Here is a 17,376-nt window from a genome sequence, read left to right as displayed (position 1 = left end):
AACACAATTAGAGAAAAAGAATTGATGATCACAATAAGAGAGACGAGAGTCACATCACCAAATGTATCCATTGTCTTCATTTGTTCATGCTAGCTTAAGGATGGGAGGCATCGGGGAATGGGTTTCTCCACCATCATCCTAAGCTGGACTAAATTATGGTTTCCTCATCGAATTCCCTTGCAATGCAGTGTAGGTGATTGAGTTGTTTCTGGGCTCGTCAACACAATCGAGTATCACTAGGTCTTCAATAGGCGTTGTGTGAGTGCATTCGTGTGATGGTGTGAGTGCATGCGTGTGTATCTGTATTCGATGTTTCTAAAAAAGAAATCGTGGGTAAGAGCATCTATAGCGGACCCCCTACTTCCCCCTCAATCATCCAAAACGCACATCTGGGCACTGACCGGACGCGTTTGTGGATGTTTGAGGGACGAAATTTATACATTATGGATGTAGATGCTTTAAGGCGGGGTGTTCTATCTGGTGGGGTCGGCTCGAAAAAATGAATTCTCCCTGTCTTGATCGTGCCAGTCACTCTCAGCTAAACTTTTCGAAGGCCATACATACATACATACGCGCCGCTGACCCATTCGCAGTTTCCCACTGGCCACCACACGCGCGCGCACACGTGCACGGCACCCGCACCTTCCCTTCCCCCGACCGCGCCTCGGCTCGGCCAGTCAACCCAACGAACCCCGGCGGCGCCATGGGCGACGCCACGGCCCCGGCGGGCAGCAAGACGGCGGAGCTGGACGCACCGCTCAGCGCCCTCGGCTTCGAGATCGAGGAGGTCTCGCCGTCGCGTCTCACCGGCCGCCTTGTCGTCACGGACACCTGCTGCCAGGTCCGTTCTCCTCTCTTGCAGCCATCGATCAGCGAGTCCCCTCGCGAGCTTTTTTTGGTTTCTTTTGTGCGTGTACCGAAACTGAAAGAAGCCGCGTGTGCTTGCTCTCGTGGCCGGCCGGCCGGCAGCCGTTCAAGGTGCTCCACGGCGGCGTGTCGGCGCTCATCGCGGAGGGCCTGGCAAGCATGGGCGCGCACATGGCGTCGGGCTACCGCCGCGTCGCCGGCATGCAGCTCAGCATCAACCACTTCCGGAGCGCCGCCGCCGGCGACACCGTCCTCGCGCGCGCCGTCCCCATCCACATCGGCCGCTCCACCCAGGTTATATTATTTCGCTTCCCCCTGCTATTTCCTCTGTTTTTTCTGTATGTAACTATTGCTTAGTCCAACCACTAGGAATTGTCAACATCTTCTCTAGCAATTTCGGGTGGATTCCCTTCGATTCCATTGTGTTTTTACTGAACCAACTGATTATGCTTTTTTTTTTACTGAAGCATGCTGTATGCTACAGATATTATACTGTATTTCATTGATACTCTGAAACAACTGTCAGAATTCCACTTCATGTTAGTATCAAGTATGGTAGTTTGGCAGTGTAATTAACGTGGCTGGCATAAACAACCCGCAACTTGTTCTGTGGTGTTTAAGAGGAGAATAATGCGACATATCCTGATCTCACTGACATTGAAGGAATTGTTAAAGCTATCTTCCATAGATGCGTATCGCTATCAAATCTGAATGATGAAAGGATGCTAGAAATTAATAGTTGCTGCTGGAATGGGTTTGAAGGTATGGGAGGTGAAGCTATGGAAGATGGATGCATCCACACAGGGGGAAGGGCCTCAAATCGCCGAGGCAAGGGTCACGCTCCTCTGTAATCTACCCGTGCCGGATGAGATGAAAAGTGCGGGAGAATCCCTTAGAAAATACTCTAAACTGTAAAACTCGGGACAAATTAAGCTTGACATGGGATGATCCATTGATATGTGATTCTGTGAAAAAATATTCTTGTAAGCTTCTTACTTTTCGCTTGTGTGAACACTGATGGATCAACTCGGCAGAAACAATCTTCCTGTGTGTGGTTGATGAACCTCACTATCCAGCAATTACTAATTTCGAATGTGCTTCCATTTTGTATTTATTCATCATTCCAGTATATATATTAAAGGGCCTTTGAGCCAATAAAATTCACCCTTTGTCAACAAAAATATATTAAAGGGCCTACTATGTAAAGGGCTATACCATAAATACCAGGTCCCCTTTTCCCTGTCTTCCCAGTCTTGGTTATAAAGTCTCGTAAAGGAACATAAGAGATCAACAGACATTAAGAAAAGATACACAATGTGCACAAAAGTCTGTACCGCTTTTCTTTGTTTCACAAAATCGGAATTTGAATAGTTTGATCTTAAAATACTACGCAAGAAATGGGCCATACAATGTTCACATATACGCTTAGATATCAAATTTGACTGTTGGAAATACTCTTAGATATCTCTTTCTTAGTGACTGTAAGATAAGTAGCAGAGTAACGGACATGACATAAATAAACTGCAGGTTCTGTTCGCTTAAGAGAAAGTAACGCAAAATAAAATTTTGCTCTCGAGATGAAACACCCGAAAATTTTATCCGTGAGCTCATCAGCACTGACGGAGCTGTTAAAACTACTTTCTTTAGGCGCTTATCCCTATGAAATCACATAGAATAAATTATGTGTCCTTTTAGAACGTTTAAACCATTGCTGAAATTAAGCAGCCGTATTTTGCAGTAACACGAAAGTATAAGGAAAAGGGAAATAGTAATCATATATACCTTTTGTATTTGGATTTATTCCTTTTACAGATATATGCAGATCTGTTGGCATTTTTAAATGGTGTACGACTGTGCGTCAATGCCGGGTCCACTTGTCCATATATACATACGCCTTTCTTCCCATCTTGGCTACATATATTGTTCACTGAGAACATAGGAAAGGAACAAAATTGTAGGGTACAACAAAGACATCAGGTGTGGAAATTGTATTTCATGGTTTTTCCATTTCACGTCATTTCTGTCGGCATAAGGATGAGAGGTATCAGGAAAAGGATTTCCATTCTGCTAGAGAGTGAAGGTGCGCAACAATCTAAATCGTGTTTCTTTATTTCGGGAACTTTGCATATCATATTGCATTAGTTTGAACATGGAAACGAAAATGAAGGTACCTAAAAATTACTATCTTACTCAGACATTTGGACTGATGCTGGATAGACCGCAACTCAGACATTTGGCGTGCAGGTTCACAGGAAGTTTGAGCACCGGGTGATTGCTTTGGTCCTGGGGCAACCACTTTTCAAGGACAAGTCATGTTTGGTGCATCGCTGTATTCACCATTTAATTCAGTTGCTACGTATTGGCGGGAGCCACATATTTCAGTGTCTTGGCGATCAGTTCCTTGTACGCGCTTAATCTATCTTTTAATTTGCAATGGTCTTGCTGTTTTCCTTCACTCTTTTTCTGAAGTCTTGTTTAAGCTTTTCGTGTGGATTCCCTTTGATTCCAATTTCTTCTGCTAGCATTTACTTATGTCAGCGAAAAACTTCCTTCATGTGGAAGCATATGGCCGATACGATGGTTGTTATTACATAAGGTCCCGCTTGGGACTACAGTGCAGTACAGTGTTATTTCACTGGTGTAAACTGGACAATCACAAATCAATAGACTAAAGTTAGCACTCAACCAAGGAACCGGTCCATACATCTCTAGCAACACCAGATCAACAACTGAACCGTGCGTCCAGTCATAGAGTCGGCTTCAATAATTACAAGAATTGGAAAAATAATTGATTCCAGACGTCAAAGTTCGATTGCTAAACATACAAAGATATCAACTGACTGGTCTTAAACCGGCTACATGATAGCCTTGGTGCATGTCTTGATGCCCACATTCTCCTGACGAGCGTTTGCAATTGCTCATCACCATTCTTTGGTGTTCGGCACAAACTAATGCATATACTGTTTTGTTGTGGTACACTATGGAGTTTATCTGCTCGATGATGCTGCTCTAGAGTTTGGGAGATGGCGCCCTCTTAGAGATGAACCATACAAAGCTATTTAGGTACACTCAAAGGGCCGTGAATCTGGTTAGTGTCCATATGACTTCTGCAAATTTATTGGTCGAGGATGAGCAAAGTTATGACTGTATGTCTTGGACTTCAGTATAACATGTTGAACTGATAATATATCTATACTAAGTAATTGTTAGTAAAAAATACATATTAGTCTATGTGTATCACTACTGCAATTTCCAGGTTTCCTTAGTTCTTGGAAAACTCGGGGAAAGTCAGTTCCAACTCGGCAAAGCATTAGTGTTGAAATTGCAATTTCAGGGTATTTAAAAATCTCTTTGGCAAAAATATCTGAAACTTACCATAATGATCACTATATTAGTGTTGATTTTACAATAGTTTTTTCAAATTTTTTAGACACTTTCATTTTTTTGGACAAAAAAGGGCTGGAATTGAACTTTTAGGGTATTTTTTAATTTGTTAGGCAAAAATATCTGGAATGATCACTATATTAGTGTTGATGTTACATATTTTTCACATTTTTCTGGGCACTTTTTTTTTACAAAACTTGACAAAAAAGTTGACTAAGATAACTGATTCGACAATCAACGAGTCAAAGCCGGCTTACTCGGTGAAAATTGGTTCCAGGAGCGTGGAAGGTTGAATCTTAGACGTTTTCGATAGTACATGGTTGAATCTTAGACGGTTTCAGTGTTCAAGGTCTTAGCCAAACGGACTTCACTCGAGACTCAACTATGAGGAAAAGATTGTTGAGCCAAGAGTGAAAGTTGTGTCTGTGGCATTTTGGTTGTCTTCATTTGCGCTTGCATCATTGTGGAACATAGGAAAGGAACAAAAAGTAGGGCACAACAAAGATATAAGGTGTGGAAATTGTATTTCATGGTCTTCCCATTTCACTTCATTTCTGTCGGCATAAGGATGAGAGGTATCAAGAAAAGAATTCCCATTCTGCCAGAGAGTGAAGGTTCGTAACAATCTAAATCGTGTTTCTTTATTTGGGGAACTTTGCATATCATATTGCATTAGTTTGAACATGGAAACGAAAATGAAGGTACCTAAAATTTACTATCTTACTACAATCCTATTTCCATCTTGTCCACATGCCATCCAACACCAGGTGAGGAAGCATGTAAGACAACCCTCCTAGAACTCACGAGGTAAATTATTGTGGACGGGGATAAGATAAATAAGAAAGACGAAGCAAAATCAACACATATTGGTAAACGGTTTTACCTCGACCTAGTGGTAAGTTTTTAGATTTGTATCAATGATAATTATTTCACATGAGTTCTATGTCCTGGAAGGTCTCGCAAAGGGTTTTACCTCGACCTAGTGTTATTTTTTTAGATTTGAGTCAATGATAATTATTTCACATGATTTCTATGCCTTTTCTTCTAAAACTATATTTCTGACGCCTTGAAGGTGTTGGTTCTTCTTCTACCTTTGATATGTTTATGGGAGCCACAGATGAAGGAAATAATTGATTTGGTACTCTTTTGTATCCCACCATTATTATTATTATTATTATTATTATTATTATTATTATTATTATTATTATTATTATTATTTTATGTTTTATCTATGTTGTCGGGTCGTTAACCATTGAGTTTAAACTCTAGATTTATTGAGCAATTGAGATTTAGTTTGTTTGTTTACGAATGGGTTTAATTTTGGGGAATGTTACGAGGTATTTTTGGGTACTTATAACTCAAGATTCATCTATGTTTTGAGGGGGAAATGGGCCCGGGGTTTGCTTCAATCCTGGCTTCGCCACTGGTCCCGACGAGCGCCCGCGCCCGGCTCTTGGAGATCAATCGCCGACGACGTTAGCTCCCGGCACATCTCGTCGACGACTGAAGGTACGACGTGGACTCGCCCCTTTGGGATACCTCGTTCCGGGATGAGAACTACGTGTGGCGGCCGTGCTCATAGCCCGTCACCAGTGCACACCTCGTAAGCGTCCTCCCAACCCTCCCCGTGCGCGCAGGCGCCCTCGCTACCCCCATTACGACCACATCAACCGATGACGGCCGAAGAGGAGGAGCCAATGAGGAAGGTGCTCGAGGACTCGAGAGGGAGTACGAGCGGAGCCAACGGGAGCAGTGGGACGACCTTTAGGTTCAGATGGCACTGTCAGCCGCCGGTGACGTCACCATCCCGAAGCTCGAGGGGATGGAGGAGTCGGACGACGCGGAGCCGCGGTGGAACACGGCGGCGGTGGCCAGTCGAGAATGTGGACTTCGATCGTGCTGTGTACGCCGGAGTTGGTGTCAACGCCGGTCGTGTGGGTTGGTGCTGATACATGGTCACCGCCCCGCGTGCCACTAACGCCCCGTTGGAGTGTAGCCGCCGTAGGCGCCACCAGCCCATCTATGGTAGTCGCCTCCTTTCATCGACCTTAGCACGGGCGAAGGAGACGGCGACGACGGCATCCAGTGAACACGGCAGTCAGGATGGCGGCAACGGCCATTCTAGGGTTTCTTTTGGAGTTTAAGTTCATTTTTTTTAATGTTTTAAGTTTAATGCATGTGAACCGTTCGGCCGTGCATTGAACGTAATATATAGTCATCATTTTAAATTTAGTTGCTTTATTATGTCTTTTTTAGATTTGAATTTAAGTTTAAATCCGGATGCTTTTGTCAAATGTGTCGGGTCGTTGGGTGCGATGACCGGCGGACGACCGCAAACGGACACTCATGTCCGTTTTACCCCCGCAAACGAACCAGACAAAACGGATGTCCATTTACCGTCGGGCGTTGGAGTTTTGTTTTTAACATCAATACAGACGCAAGCGCTCATACATACGCGCATACACGCATCTCTATGAATGCACATAGGCACACTCTACCACTATTAGCACCTCCGAGAGACTGAGCCGGCATGTCATCTTTAAATTTACAAAGTCACCGTAGGCGCCTCGTCGTCGACAGGGACGTCTCCTCCCACGAAAAGCGCATCGCCGAAAATCCTAAAATAAATCCAGAAATAATGCGAGCACGAAGACTTGAACCCTGATCCCTCTAATCATTCAACCACAGGTTGGCTCGCGTCTGGCGTTGGAGTTGGCCCAAGGTTCAGCGTACACCTGGCAGCCGGACCAGTTCCAGCGTGAAATGGTCAAATCACGATATCACCAAGGTTCAGTGCTGAGCGACTTGTTGATTGCTACATTCCTCTACTCTCGGCGAAGCTACGACGCGCGCAAGACCATGAGGCCGAGCCAGAGGCGCCACCGGCTCCCGCTCGCTTTTCTGTCTGTGCTGCTTCTCACATCCTCGGCCGTCGCCGACAGCACCTTGACGCAGGGGACGGCCATCGGCGGCGACCAGAGGCTGGCCTCGCCGGGCGGCGTCTTCCAACTCGGCCTCTTCTCCGTCGCCAACAACACCAGGTGGTTTCTCGGCATATGGCTCACTGCCTCCCCGGCCGGCGTCGTCTGGGTCGCCAACCGCGATCGCCCGCTCAACGCCTCGTCCTCCGGCATAGTCGCGCTCAGCGGCCGAGGGGACCTCGTGCTCCTCGACGCCGCGAGCAATAACGAAACCATCTGGTCCTCGTCCAGCTCCTCCTCGGCGGCGGCGTCGGTGGCGCAGCTCCGCGACGACGGCAACCTGGTGCTCGCGGACGCGGCCGACGTCGCGGTGTGGCAAAGCTTCGACCACCCGACCAACACGTTCCTCTCCGGGTCGCGGGCCGGGCAGGACCTCCGGACGGGCGTCGTGTGGTCCGTCTCGTCGTGGCGCAGCGCCGACGACCCGTCGCCCGGCGACTTCCGGTACGTGATGGACACTCGGGGCTCGCCGGAGCTGCACGTCTGGAGGAATGGAAGCAAGAGGTACCGGACGGGCCCGTGGAACGGGCTGCGGTTCAGCGGCTGCCCGGACATGACCACCTTCGAGGACCTGGTAGAGTTCCGGTTCACCCACACCGCCGACGAGGTCTCCTTCGTGTACCGCGACCGCGTCGGCTCTCCGGTGTCCCGCCTCGTCCTGAACGAGTCCGGCGCGATGCAGCGCATGGTCTGGGACGGCGCGTTGTGGCGGGTCTTCTGGTCAGGGCCGAGGGACCAGTGCGACATCTACGGCGCGTGTGGCCCGTTCGGCGTGTGCAACGCGGTCGGCGCCGTCATGTGCGGCTGCATCAAGGGTTTCATCCCGAGTTCGCCGGCGGAGTGGCGCATGCGGAACGCGTCCGGCGGGTGCGCCCGCAGCACGGTGCTGCAGTGCGGGGGCGGCGACGGGTTCTACACCCTGCGCGGCGTGAAACTGCCGGAGACGCATGGCAGCAGCGTGGACGCCGGCGCATCGCTCGCGGAGTGCGGCCGGAGGTGCTCGTCCAACTGCTCTTGCACGGCGTACGCCGCGTCGGACATTCGAGGTGGCGGGACCGGGTGCATACAGTGGTTCGGCGAGCTGATGGACACGCGCTTCGTCGACGACGGCCAGGATTTATTCGTCAGGCTGGCAATGTCTGACCTTCATCTAGGTAATTAAACACTCTACTCTCTCTTTACGAAAATGTGCAGTAGAATGGTAGGGGTCCTTTTACGAAAATGACACGACTTTTTTCACATACATTACATGCAAATAGGTTGGTCAGAAATAACAGATGACAAACACACCATCGTCGTGAAATGGTAGGAGTAGAGATATTATAACTCCTTTAGCTTACTTCAGTACCGATTAGACAAAAAAAATTATGTTGTAACTTTCAATTGAAGTCATGAAATTAGACTTTTTGAGTTGCCAATTAGACAGAAATAATTCACGCTGTAACTTTCGATTGCAGTCATAAAATCAGACTTTTTAAGTTACCAGTTACACAAAAACAATTCATGTTGTAACTTTTGGTTGAAGTCAAGAAATCAGACTTTTTGTTCATTAACAGAATGATATTTTCAGTGCCAGGAGATAAGGACCTTGTCAATCTTATGCCATGACAAAGATGCCAAGCTCACACATTACGATGCACCTTATACTAGTATAATAATGGCTTAAGGAGTACACAATTTTCGTGCGTTTACACTGGACATGCATCTTAATTTCAGAGACAACCAAGACCAGCAAGCTCGTCGTGATCATCGCCGCGGTGATAACAGCATTTGCATTGCTTCTGCTATCGCTTGGCCTCGTGATCTGGAGAAAGATCCGGCAGCGCAGTAAGCAAGGTGAGTTGCCTTCCTTGGTGAGTTTGTTTCAGGAGGATAGCCTGAAACTACTACTTGCTCTATCAGCTGTTCATGTATTGTTGCTTCCTTCTCCATTTTCTAGTTACCAACTTTGATGACATGGTGAGAGGCGAGTGTCTGACGTACCATCTCGAAACCCTTAGAGACGCCACCGACGGATTCTGCCCCAAAAATGAAATAGGGCGCGGCGGCTTCGGCATTGTTTACAAGGTGATAATGCTTGTAAAATCCATGTGAAATCAGACTGAAAATTTCCTATGCTCGTATGGACAACATGCGGATAGTGCTCGCCATGTTGTACTTGTATGACAAATGTCTCATTGATTACCTGAATTTTCTTTCTCAGGGTCAAATGGAAGATGGCCAGGAAGTCGCGGTGAAGAAGCTATCAGCAGGAAACAGTGTGCAAGGTCTGAAGGAGTTCAAGAATGAGGTGGACCTGATCGCCAAGCTGCAACACCGTAACCTCGTACGCCTGCTCGGTTGCTGCATCCACTGCTCCGAGAGGATATTGGTCTATGAGTACATGAGCAACAAGAGCTTGGACACTTTCATTTTTGGTATGTATGACGTGTCTGGCTAACTGCAGTATACCAGTTACTACCATTTATGATGAGAAATTCAATTGTGTAAATTTGCCAACAGATCCAAGGAGGCGCGCTGACTTGAGCTGGAGAACTAGGATGGACATCATCTTCGGTGTTGCAAGAGGGCTTCTCTACCTTCACCAGGACTCGAGGCACACGATGATCCACCGAGATCTCAAGGCGGCCAACGTTCTCCTCGATCGGGAGATGGTGGCCAAGATATCGGATTTTGGAATCGCCAAGTTGTTTAGCAGCATCGGCGACCATCAGGTCACGGAAAGGATTGTTGGGACATAGTAAGAACTGCAAACCTTATATAACACAAACAGTGGAAAAGTATTATAGTTACGTCGACTCTTTGTTTCTTTTCAAGTGTGCCCATGATGGATTCCCTAACTGATTTTTATGCTGCCCGTGTGTGGCTGCAGTGGTTACATGTCACCCGAATATGCGATGGACGGCATGGTATCGTTCATGCAGGACGTGTACAGCTTCGGTGTGCTGTTGCTGGAGATCATTAGTGGCAGGAGGAACCAACGAAGTTTCAACCTCATTGCTCATGTAAGCAGTCGATTGCCTCTTGCAATTGAATTCAAAATAGTCAAAATGAGTCTTGTGTGAGTTTATAAATTCATCCGATGTCAAAATACCATGCCAAGACGACCAAAGTCCCAACCCCGTTTGTTTGAATCCCACAATGGCATTGACAAGCATAATAATCTTTTTGCAGGCATGGGGGCTATTTGAAGAAAACAAGAGCCTCGAGCTCCTTGACCCAGCCGTGCGGGACGGCTGTAGCCCGACGGAGCTAGAGCAGGCCACGACGTGCATCCAGGTAGGGTTACTGTGCGTTCAGGAGAGCCCGAGCCAACGACCGCAAATGGCTGCCATAATACCCATGCTGTCGCAACAACAGGCGCCGGGACGGCCTCTTCGGCCGGTGGTTTGCATGCCTGTGAGCTCTCTGGTGGACCTTCTAGGCGTGCAGGAGGACACGTCCGGCAATGCTGAGCTGACCATCACAAACCTTGAAGGCCGGTAGGATGGCTCTAGGGCAAGCTAGAGCCAAATATTGGAGACGTTACTTACAATTTCTCATGCCATTGGGTAGGACACGTGCATGCACCCCAAAAACGTAATGATTGTACAAGTCACAATTCACGCAAGCATACACGCTATATGTATATGGTTCAATGCTATGTGGCTGTGTAGGTTTTTTTTTAACATGTGTTTGTAGTATTTTACGACATCACATACCACCCACCTGGCCTCCTCATAAGCTGACCTCTTTGCCTTAGCAATGTGGGACTGAACCTTTGTGTTGGTCAATGCTTTGGATTTTCAGAAATTTTAGACTCATGCACACATGGGCCATCCTATCACTTCAATGAAACGGGTGGAACTTGTGTGAGGTTCTTTGTTGTTGAACACAGGAAGCAAGCTTGCTCGAGCTGAACTTCTGCCAGTGCTGGTTTCGGCTAGGTATATCCCCAACCTTAAACGTGGTTGATCTCTTGAGAGGATCGGTCAATGGTCCATTTTAACGCCAACCTTAAACAAAGGAAACGTTTAGCCCCCAGTACTTTTGTGAGTACTGTTACTATTGGTTTTCGTGTAGTACTCAAGATTCAAGAGCATGTGCATTTTTTCTGCATCCTCCCTCGGCCAACTTCACTGCGGCCTTTTGACATATAACAAAATTAAGCAAATGCTAGAGCCCCATTACAAATAGTAAATACATGAGGTTGTAGTAGTATCTATCCATCTTCCCGAGAGATCAATCACATCATCAAGAGAACAAGCTTAGCTAGAAAATGGTCCATTGACAGATCTTCTCGAGAGATCAGCCACGTTTAAGGTTGAGCATACACCTGGCCGAAACAAGCAGTCGCGGAAGTTCAGCTCGAGCACGCTTGCCTTCTGCTTTCAACAACAAAGAATATCACAAAAGTTTCATCTGTTTCATTGAAGTGATATGATGGCCCATGTGTGCATGAGAACCACCCTAAAATTTCTGAAATTCCAAAACGATTCCCAACATAAGGTTCAGTCACACATTGCTAAAGCAAGGAGGTAGAGATCAACTTATAAGGTGGCCAGGTGGGTCTCATGTGATGTTGTAAAATACTAAAAACACATGTTTCAGAAAACTAATAGTACAAACCCACATAGTATTGAACCACGTACACATAGGCCCTGTTCGGAGTCACTCCAGCTCCTAAAAATACAAGGAGCTGGAGCATCTGTTTCCCAGCTCTGTGCCTTTTGACTCCAGCTCCAGGAGCGGAGTGGTGGAGTGGTGGGTCTCTGAACAGGGTCATAGTGTGTGTGGTCGCCTGAATTGCAACATGTACAGTTATTATGTTCTTGGCGTGCATGCACGTGTCCTACCCAATAACATTGAGAAAGTCATCAGTAACGTCTTCAATCTTTGGTTCCAGCTTGCCTTGCATCCAGCCTATCGTCCTTCAAGGTTTGTGATGGTCAGCTCAACTTTGCCGGATGTGTCCTCCTGCACGTTGAGAAGGTCCGCAAGAGTGCTCACGGGCATGCATACCACCGGCCGAAGTGGTCGTTCCAACGCCTGTTGGTGCGACATCATGGGTATTACGGCAGCCATTTGCGGACGTTGGCTCGGGCTCTCCTGAACACATAGTAGCCCTACTTGGATGCACGTCGCGACCTGCTCTAGCTCCGTCAGGCTGCAGCCATTGCACATGGCTGGGTCAAGGAGCTCGAAGCTCTTGTTTTCCTCAAATAACATCCATGCCTGCAAAAAGGTTATTATGCTTGTTAATATCACTGTGGAATTCAACGCGATTCCATCATGATGTGTTCCTTGGTTCAAAAAATGGGGTTGGGACTTTGGCCGTCTAGGCACGCTATTTCGAGTTCGTGTGAAATTTATAAAATCACACAAAACTCATTTTGACGGTTTCTATTTAGTTGCAGGAGGTAATTCAGTACTTACATGAGCTATGAGGTTGAAACTCCGTTGGTTCCTCCTGCCACTGATGATCTCTAGCAACAGCACACCGAAGCTGTACACGTCTTGCATGAACGAAACCATTCCGTCCATGGCGTACTCTGGTGACATGTAACCGCTGCCGCCACACACGGGCAGCATAAAAATCAGTTAGGGAATCCATCATGGGCACACTTGAAAAGAAACAAAGAGTCGACGTAACTATAATACTTTTCCACTGTTTGTGTTATATAAGGTTTGCAGTTCTTACTATGTCCCAACAATCCTTTCCGTGACCTGATGGTCGCCGATGCTGCTGAACAACTTGGCGATTCCGAAATCCGATATCTTGGCTACCATCTCCCGATTGAGGAGAACGTTGGCTGCCTTGAGATCTCGGTGGATCATCGTGTGCCTCGAGTCCTGGTGAAGGTAGAGAAGCCCTCTGGCAATGCCGAAGATGATGTCCATCCTAGTCTTCCAGCTCAAGGTGGCGCGTCTCTTCGGATCTGTTAGCGAATTCACACAATTGAATTTCTCATCATAAATGGTAGTAACTGGTATACTGCAGTCAGTCAGACATGTCATACATACCAAAAATGAAGGTGTCCAAGCTCTTGTTGCTCATGTACTCGTAGACTAGTATCCTCTCGGAGTGGTGGATGCAGTAGCCGAGCAGGCGTACGAGGTTGCGGTGTTGTAGCTTGGCGATCAAGTCCACCTCGTTCTTGAACTCCTTCAGACCTTGCACTCTATTCCCTGCTGACAGCTTCTTCACTGCAATTTCCTGGCCATCTATCATTTGACCCTAACAAAGAAATCCAGTTAATCAATACATTTGTCATGCAAGTACGACAAGACTAGTACTATCCACATGTTGTCTATACGAGCATAGGAAATTTTCAGTCTGATTTCACATGGGTTTTACAAGCATTATCACCTTGTAGACAGTGCCGAAGCCACCACATCCTATTTCATTTTTGGGGCAGAATCCGTCAGTGGCGGCTTTAAGGGTTTCGAGATGGTATGCTGGACACTCGCCTCTCACGATGTCATCAAACTCGGTGACTGGAAAATGGAGCAGGAAGCCATAATACATGAGCAATAGATAGAGCAAGTAGTTTCAGGTTATCCTCCTGAAACGAATTCACCAAGGACTCTTGACTCACCTTGCTTATTCCGCTGCCGGATCTTTCTCCAGATCAGGAGGCCAAGTAATAACAGAAGCAACGCAAATGTTGTTATCACCGCGACGATGACCACGACAAGCTTGTTGGTCTTGGTTGTCTCTGAATTAAGATGCAGACGTAGTGTAAACGCGCGAAAATTGTGTACTCCTTAAGCCATTGTACTAGTATATGGTGCATCATATTGTGTGAGCTTGGCATGTTTGTCATGGCATAGGATTGACAAGGTCCTTACCTCCAGGGACTGAAATATCAATATGTTAATGAACAAAAAGTCTTATTTCTTGACTTCAACCAAAAATTACAACATTATTTTTTGTTTAACTGGTGACTCAAAAAGTCTGATTTCATGACTTCAATTGAAAGTTACAACATGAATTATTTTTGTCTAATTGGTATCTGAAGTTGCGCCAAAGGAGTTAGAATATCCCTACTCCGACCAGTTCGTGATGATGGTGTCATCCATCGTTTTTGACCAAACGTATGTGAAATAAGTTGTGCCATCTTTATAAAAAGACCCCTACCACCCCCACTCCACTCCACGTTTGCAGAAAACCCCTAAGTCTAACCCTACCTCATCCCGATAGATAATATAAATTGATGTAAAAAAAACAGATAATGTGAATGCCATGATTCTGGAACTCGAAATCAACACTTGCGGAATAACATTTTGTTCATGAACAAAAAAGTCTGATTTCATGATTTCAACCGATAGTTACAAGATGATGTTTTAACTGGTAGCTCAAAAAGTCTGATTTCATGACTTCAACCGAAAGATACAACATGTTTTGTTTTGTCGAATTGGTAACTCAAGTCACGGTAAAGAAGTTATCTCTAATCCTAGCAGTTTGTGCTGATAGTGTGTCTTCATCCATCATTCTGATCATGGGAAATAAGCTATTGCAATTTTTTTTGAAGGCCCCCAACCACTCCCTACCTCATCAGAACAGATAAGATGAATTGATGAAAAAAAAACAGATAAGGTGAATAAGATTTGGATGAAATCGATCTGGTTCCAGCGATCCATGCTGAGGAGTGTAGAGGGTTTAATTACCTAGGCGAAGTTCAGACATTGCCAGCTTGACGAACAGATCCGGGCCGTCGTCGCCTAAGCGCGTGTCCATGAGCTCGCCGAACCACTGTATGCACCCAGTCCCGCCGCCACGGATGTCCGACGCGGCGTACGCCGTGCAGTAGCAGTTGGACAGGCACCTCCGGCCGCACTCCGCGAGCGAGGCGCCGGCGTCCACGCTGCTGTTGTGCGTCTCCGGCAGCTTCACACCGTGCAGAACGTAGAAACCGTCGTCGCCGCACTGAAGCGGCGTGCTGCGGGCGCACCCGCCGGACGAGTTCCGCATGCGCCACTCCGCCGGCGACCTCGGCAGGAACCCCCTGATGCATCCGCACACCACGGCGCCGACCGCGTTGCACACGCCGAACGGGCCGCACACGCCGTAGACGTCGCACTGGTCCCTCGGCACCGACCAGAAAACGCTCCACGCGAGCGTCGCAGGGTTCCAGACCATGCGCTGCACCTCGCCGGACTCGGTCAGGACCATGCGGGACACCGGCGACCCGACGCGGTCACGGTACACGTACGACACCTCGTCGCCGGTGTGGGTGAACTGGAATTCGACAAGGTCCTCGAAGGTGGTCATGCCCGGGCAGCCGCTGAACCGCACCCCGTTCCACGGGCCCGTGCGGTACGTCTTTCGCCCCTTCCTCCAGACGTGCAGCTCCGGCGAGCCCCGCGTGTCCATCACGTACCGGAAGTCGCCGGTCGACGGGTCGTCGGCGCTGCGCCACGACGAGGCGGACCACACGGCGCCTGTCTGGAGGTCCTGCCCGGCCCACGACCCGGAGAGGAACGTGTCGGTCGGGTGATCGAAGCTTTGCCACTGGACGGCGCCGGCCGCGTCCGCGAGCACCAGGTTGCCATCGTCTTGGAGCCGCGCCACCGCAGCGGCCGAGGAGTTGGACGACCAGATGGTTTCGTTGTTGCTGGCGGCGTCGAGGAGCACGAGGGCCCCTCGCCCGCTGAGCGCTACTATGCCGGAGGACGAGCCGTCGAGCGGGCTATCGCGGTTGGCGACCCAGACGACGGCGTCCGGGGAGGCGGTGAACCATATGCCGAGAAACCACTTGGTGTTGTTGGCGAGGGAGAAGAGGCCGAGCTGGAAGGCGCCGCCGGGCGAGGCCAGCCTCTGGTCGCCGCCGATGGCCCTCTGCTGCGTCAACGTGCTGTCGGCCACCGCCGAGGCTGTGAGAAGCAGCACGGACAGAAAAGCGAGCAAGAGTCGGTGGTGGCCGAGGCTTTGGCTCATGATCTTGTGCGTGCTTCACCGAGAGTATGCGAGGGAACGTAACGGTGGAGTGAGTCTGTGCCCACGTTTTATACAAGAGCAGTTACGGTTTGGGGATTAGGATCGCCGGTCACCGGCTTAGGATTATCGTAAGATCGCTCTTGCACCGGCCGTCTCCTTCACCGTCCACGTACCACACGCATAGAACCTCCTCTGCTCCCGCTTGCAGCGTCACGTCAACTTGTAGCAACTGAGACCAAGATGAGTTCGAAACCTCGCCATGGTCGCGCCTGACCTTGCCGCCGCCCCGTCCCATCACAATCGTTGGTTCGTTGCGGCACAGTGTCCTCTCACTCGCAGCATCGGTGCAACCCCTGTCAATCGCGATGCCGCCGCCCTTCGTCTCACAGCATCTCCCTCACCGTCCTCGCAACAACACACTTAGTTCGTGACATCAAATGTCATTGGTCGCAGCACCGTGCGTCATCGGTCGTGGCAGCACCGTCCTTGCAGCGACGCGCTCAACTCTTAATACTGGTCGCGTCAGCATCGTCCTAGCAGCATCGCATGACGTAGTCACAGCAGAGTGCGACTTGGCTCGGAACAAAGCGCGGCTCAGTTCTTAGCATCATCTGTCGCTGGACACAACATCCTCGTGGGCGAACGATTTGTAGCGGCAAGCGACGTCGGTCAACACCCTCCTTGTAGACCCCGGAGGCTGGGTTGTAGCAACGTGCAGGCGGCCTTGCAGCACCCACTCCCGACATGCAGCACCGACGCTGGACCTACAACACCGCAGCCTCGGGCTGTAGCAATGAGGGTTGACATTGTGCTGCTCGTCTACGACTTGCAGCATTGCAGCAGTGGGCAACCTGAATCTAGAAGCAGGGAGAGGAGAGCGGGGTGTGATGAGATCATGCGGTGGTGACGACGTGGTCAACGTGTGAGATTAGAGAGGAGGCGGGTGCGCTAGGGAAGAACAACGGGTGGTCGAAGGGCGCCAATGGATAAGGAACGAGTGAACATGAATGGGAGCTTGGAGGAGGGCTGATTGAATGGACAAGACGGTACTGCCGTTGGATTGCTGTGCGATCGACATCTCTTGCATCGACCAATTGCTTCTTCTGATCGGTCGGCTGAACCAGAACATTTTTCTTATCGTTTATATATTGATGGCTTCGTAGTATGCATTTCAGAGAATGTTGATAATTATTTGTTGTTGAGTTTGCCGACTCATCTAATTTG

The 17,376-nt window shown here is 48.5% G+C and overlaps 3 protein-coding genes across 3 annotated transcripts; 2 read left to right on the top strand and 1 right to left on the bottom strand.

Moving 5' to 3' along the window:
* The first annotated feature begins 594 nt into the window (after positions 1-594).
* Positions 595-1,960, top strand: LOC109786371 (1,4-dihydroxy-2-naphthoyl-CoA thioesterase 1). Its single transcript, XM_020344941.3, has 3 exons — positions 595-841; positions 970-1,161; positions 1,630-1,960. Exons 1-3 carry the CDS (start codon positions 704-706, stop codon positions 1,780-1,782), a joined length of 483 nt encoding a protein of 160 aa, XP_020200530.1. The 5' UTR covers positions 595-703; the 3' UTR covers positions 1,783-1,960.
* A 4,963-nt stretch (positions 1,961-6,923) lies between these two features.
* On the top strand, positions 6,924-10,900 carry LOC109786369 (receptor-like serine/threonine-protein kinase SD1-8). The gene is made up of 7 exons (XM_020344937.4): positions 6,924-8,386; positions 8,949-9,068; positions 9,172-9,299; positions 9,436-9,649; positions 9,735-9,972; positions 10,105-10,237; positions 10,407-10,900. Exons 1-7 carry the CDS (start codon positions 7,015-7,017, stop codon positions 10,716-10,718), a joined length of 2,517 nt encoding a protein of 838 aa, XP_020200526.3. The 5' UTR covers positions 6,924-7,014; the 3' UTR covers positions 10,719-10,900.
* An 887-nt stretch (positions 10,901-11,787) lies between these two features.
* LOC109786373 (receptor-like serine/threonine-protein kinase SD1-8) lies at positions 11,788-16,167 on the bottom strand. The gene is made up of 7 exons (XM_045227209.1): positions 14,883-16,167; positions 13,811-13,930; positions 13,582-13,709; positions 13,236-13,449; positions 12,913-13,150; positions 12,648-12,780; positions 11,788-12,446 (listed from the first exon to the last, which is right to left on the bottom strand). Exons 1-7 carry the CDS (start codon positions 16,150-16,152, stop codon positions 12,135-12,137), a joined length of 2,415 nt encoding a protein of 804 aa, XP_045083144.1. The 5' UTR covers positions 16,153-16,167; the 3' UTR covers positions 11,788-12,134.
* Between the last annotated feature and the right edge of the window lie 1,209 nt (positions 16,168-17,376).

The sequence above is a fragment of the Aegilops tauschii genome, chromosome 4, assembly GCF_002575655.3.
Source record: "Aegilops tauschii subsp. strangulata cultivar AL8/78 chromosome 4, Aet v6.0, whole genome shotgun sequence".
NCBI classification, from domain to species: domain Eukaryota; kingdom Viridiplantae; phylum Streptophyta; class Magnoliopsida; order Poales; family Poaceae; genus Aegilops; species Aegilops tauschii.
Note: the sequence above shows the minus strand (reverse complement) of the source record. Positions and strands in the feature narration are given on the sequence as shown.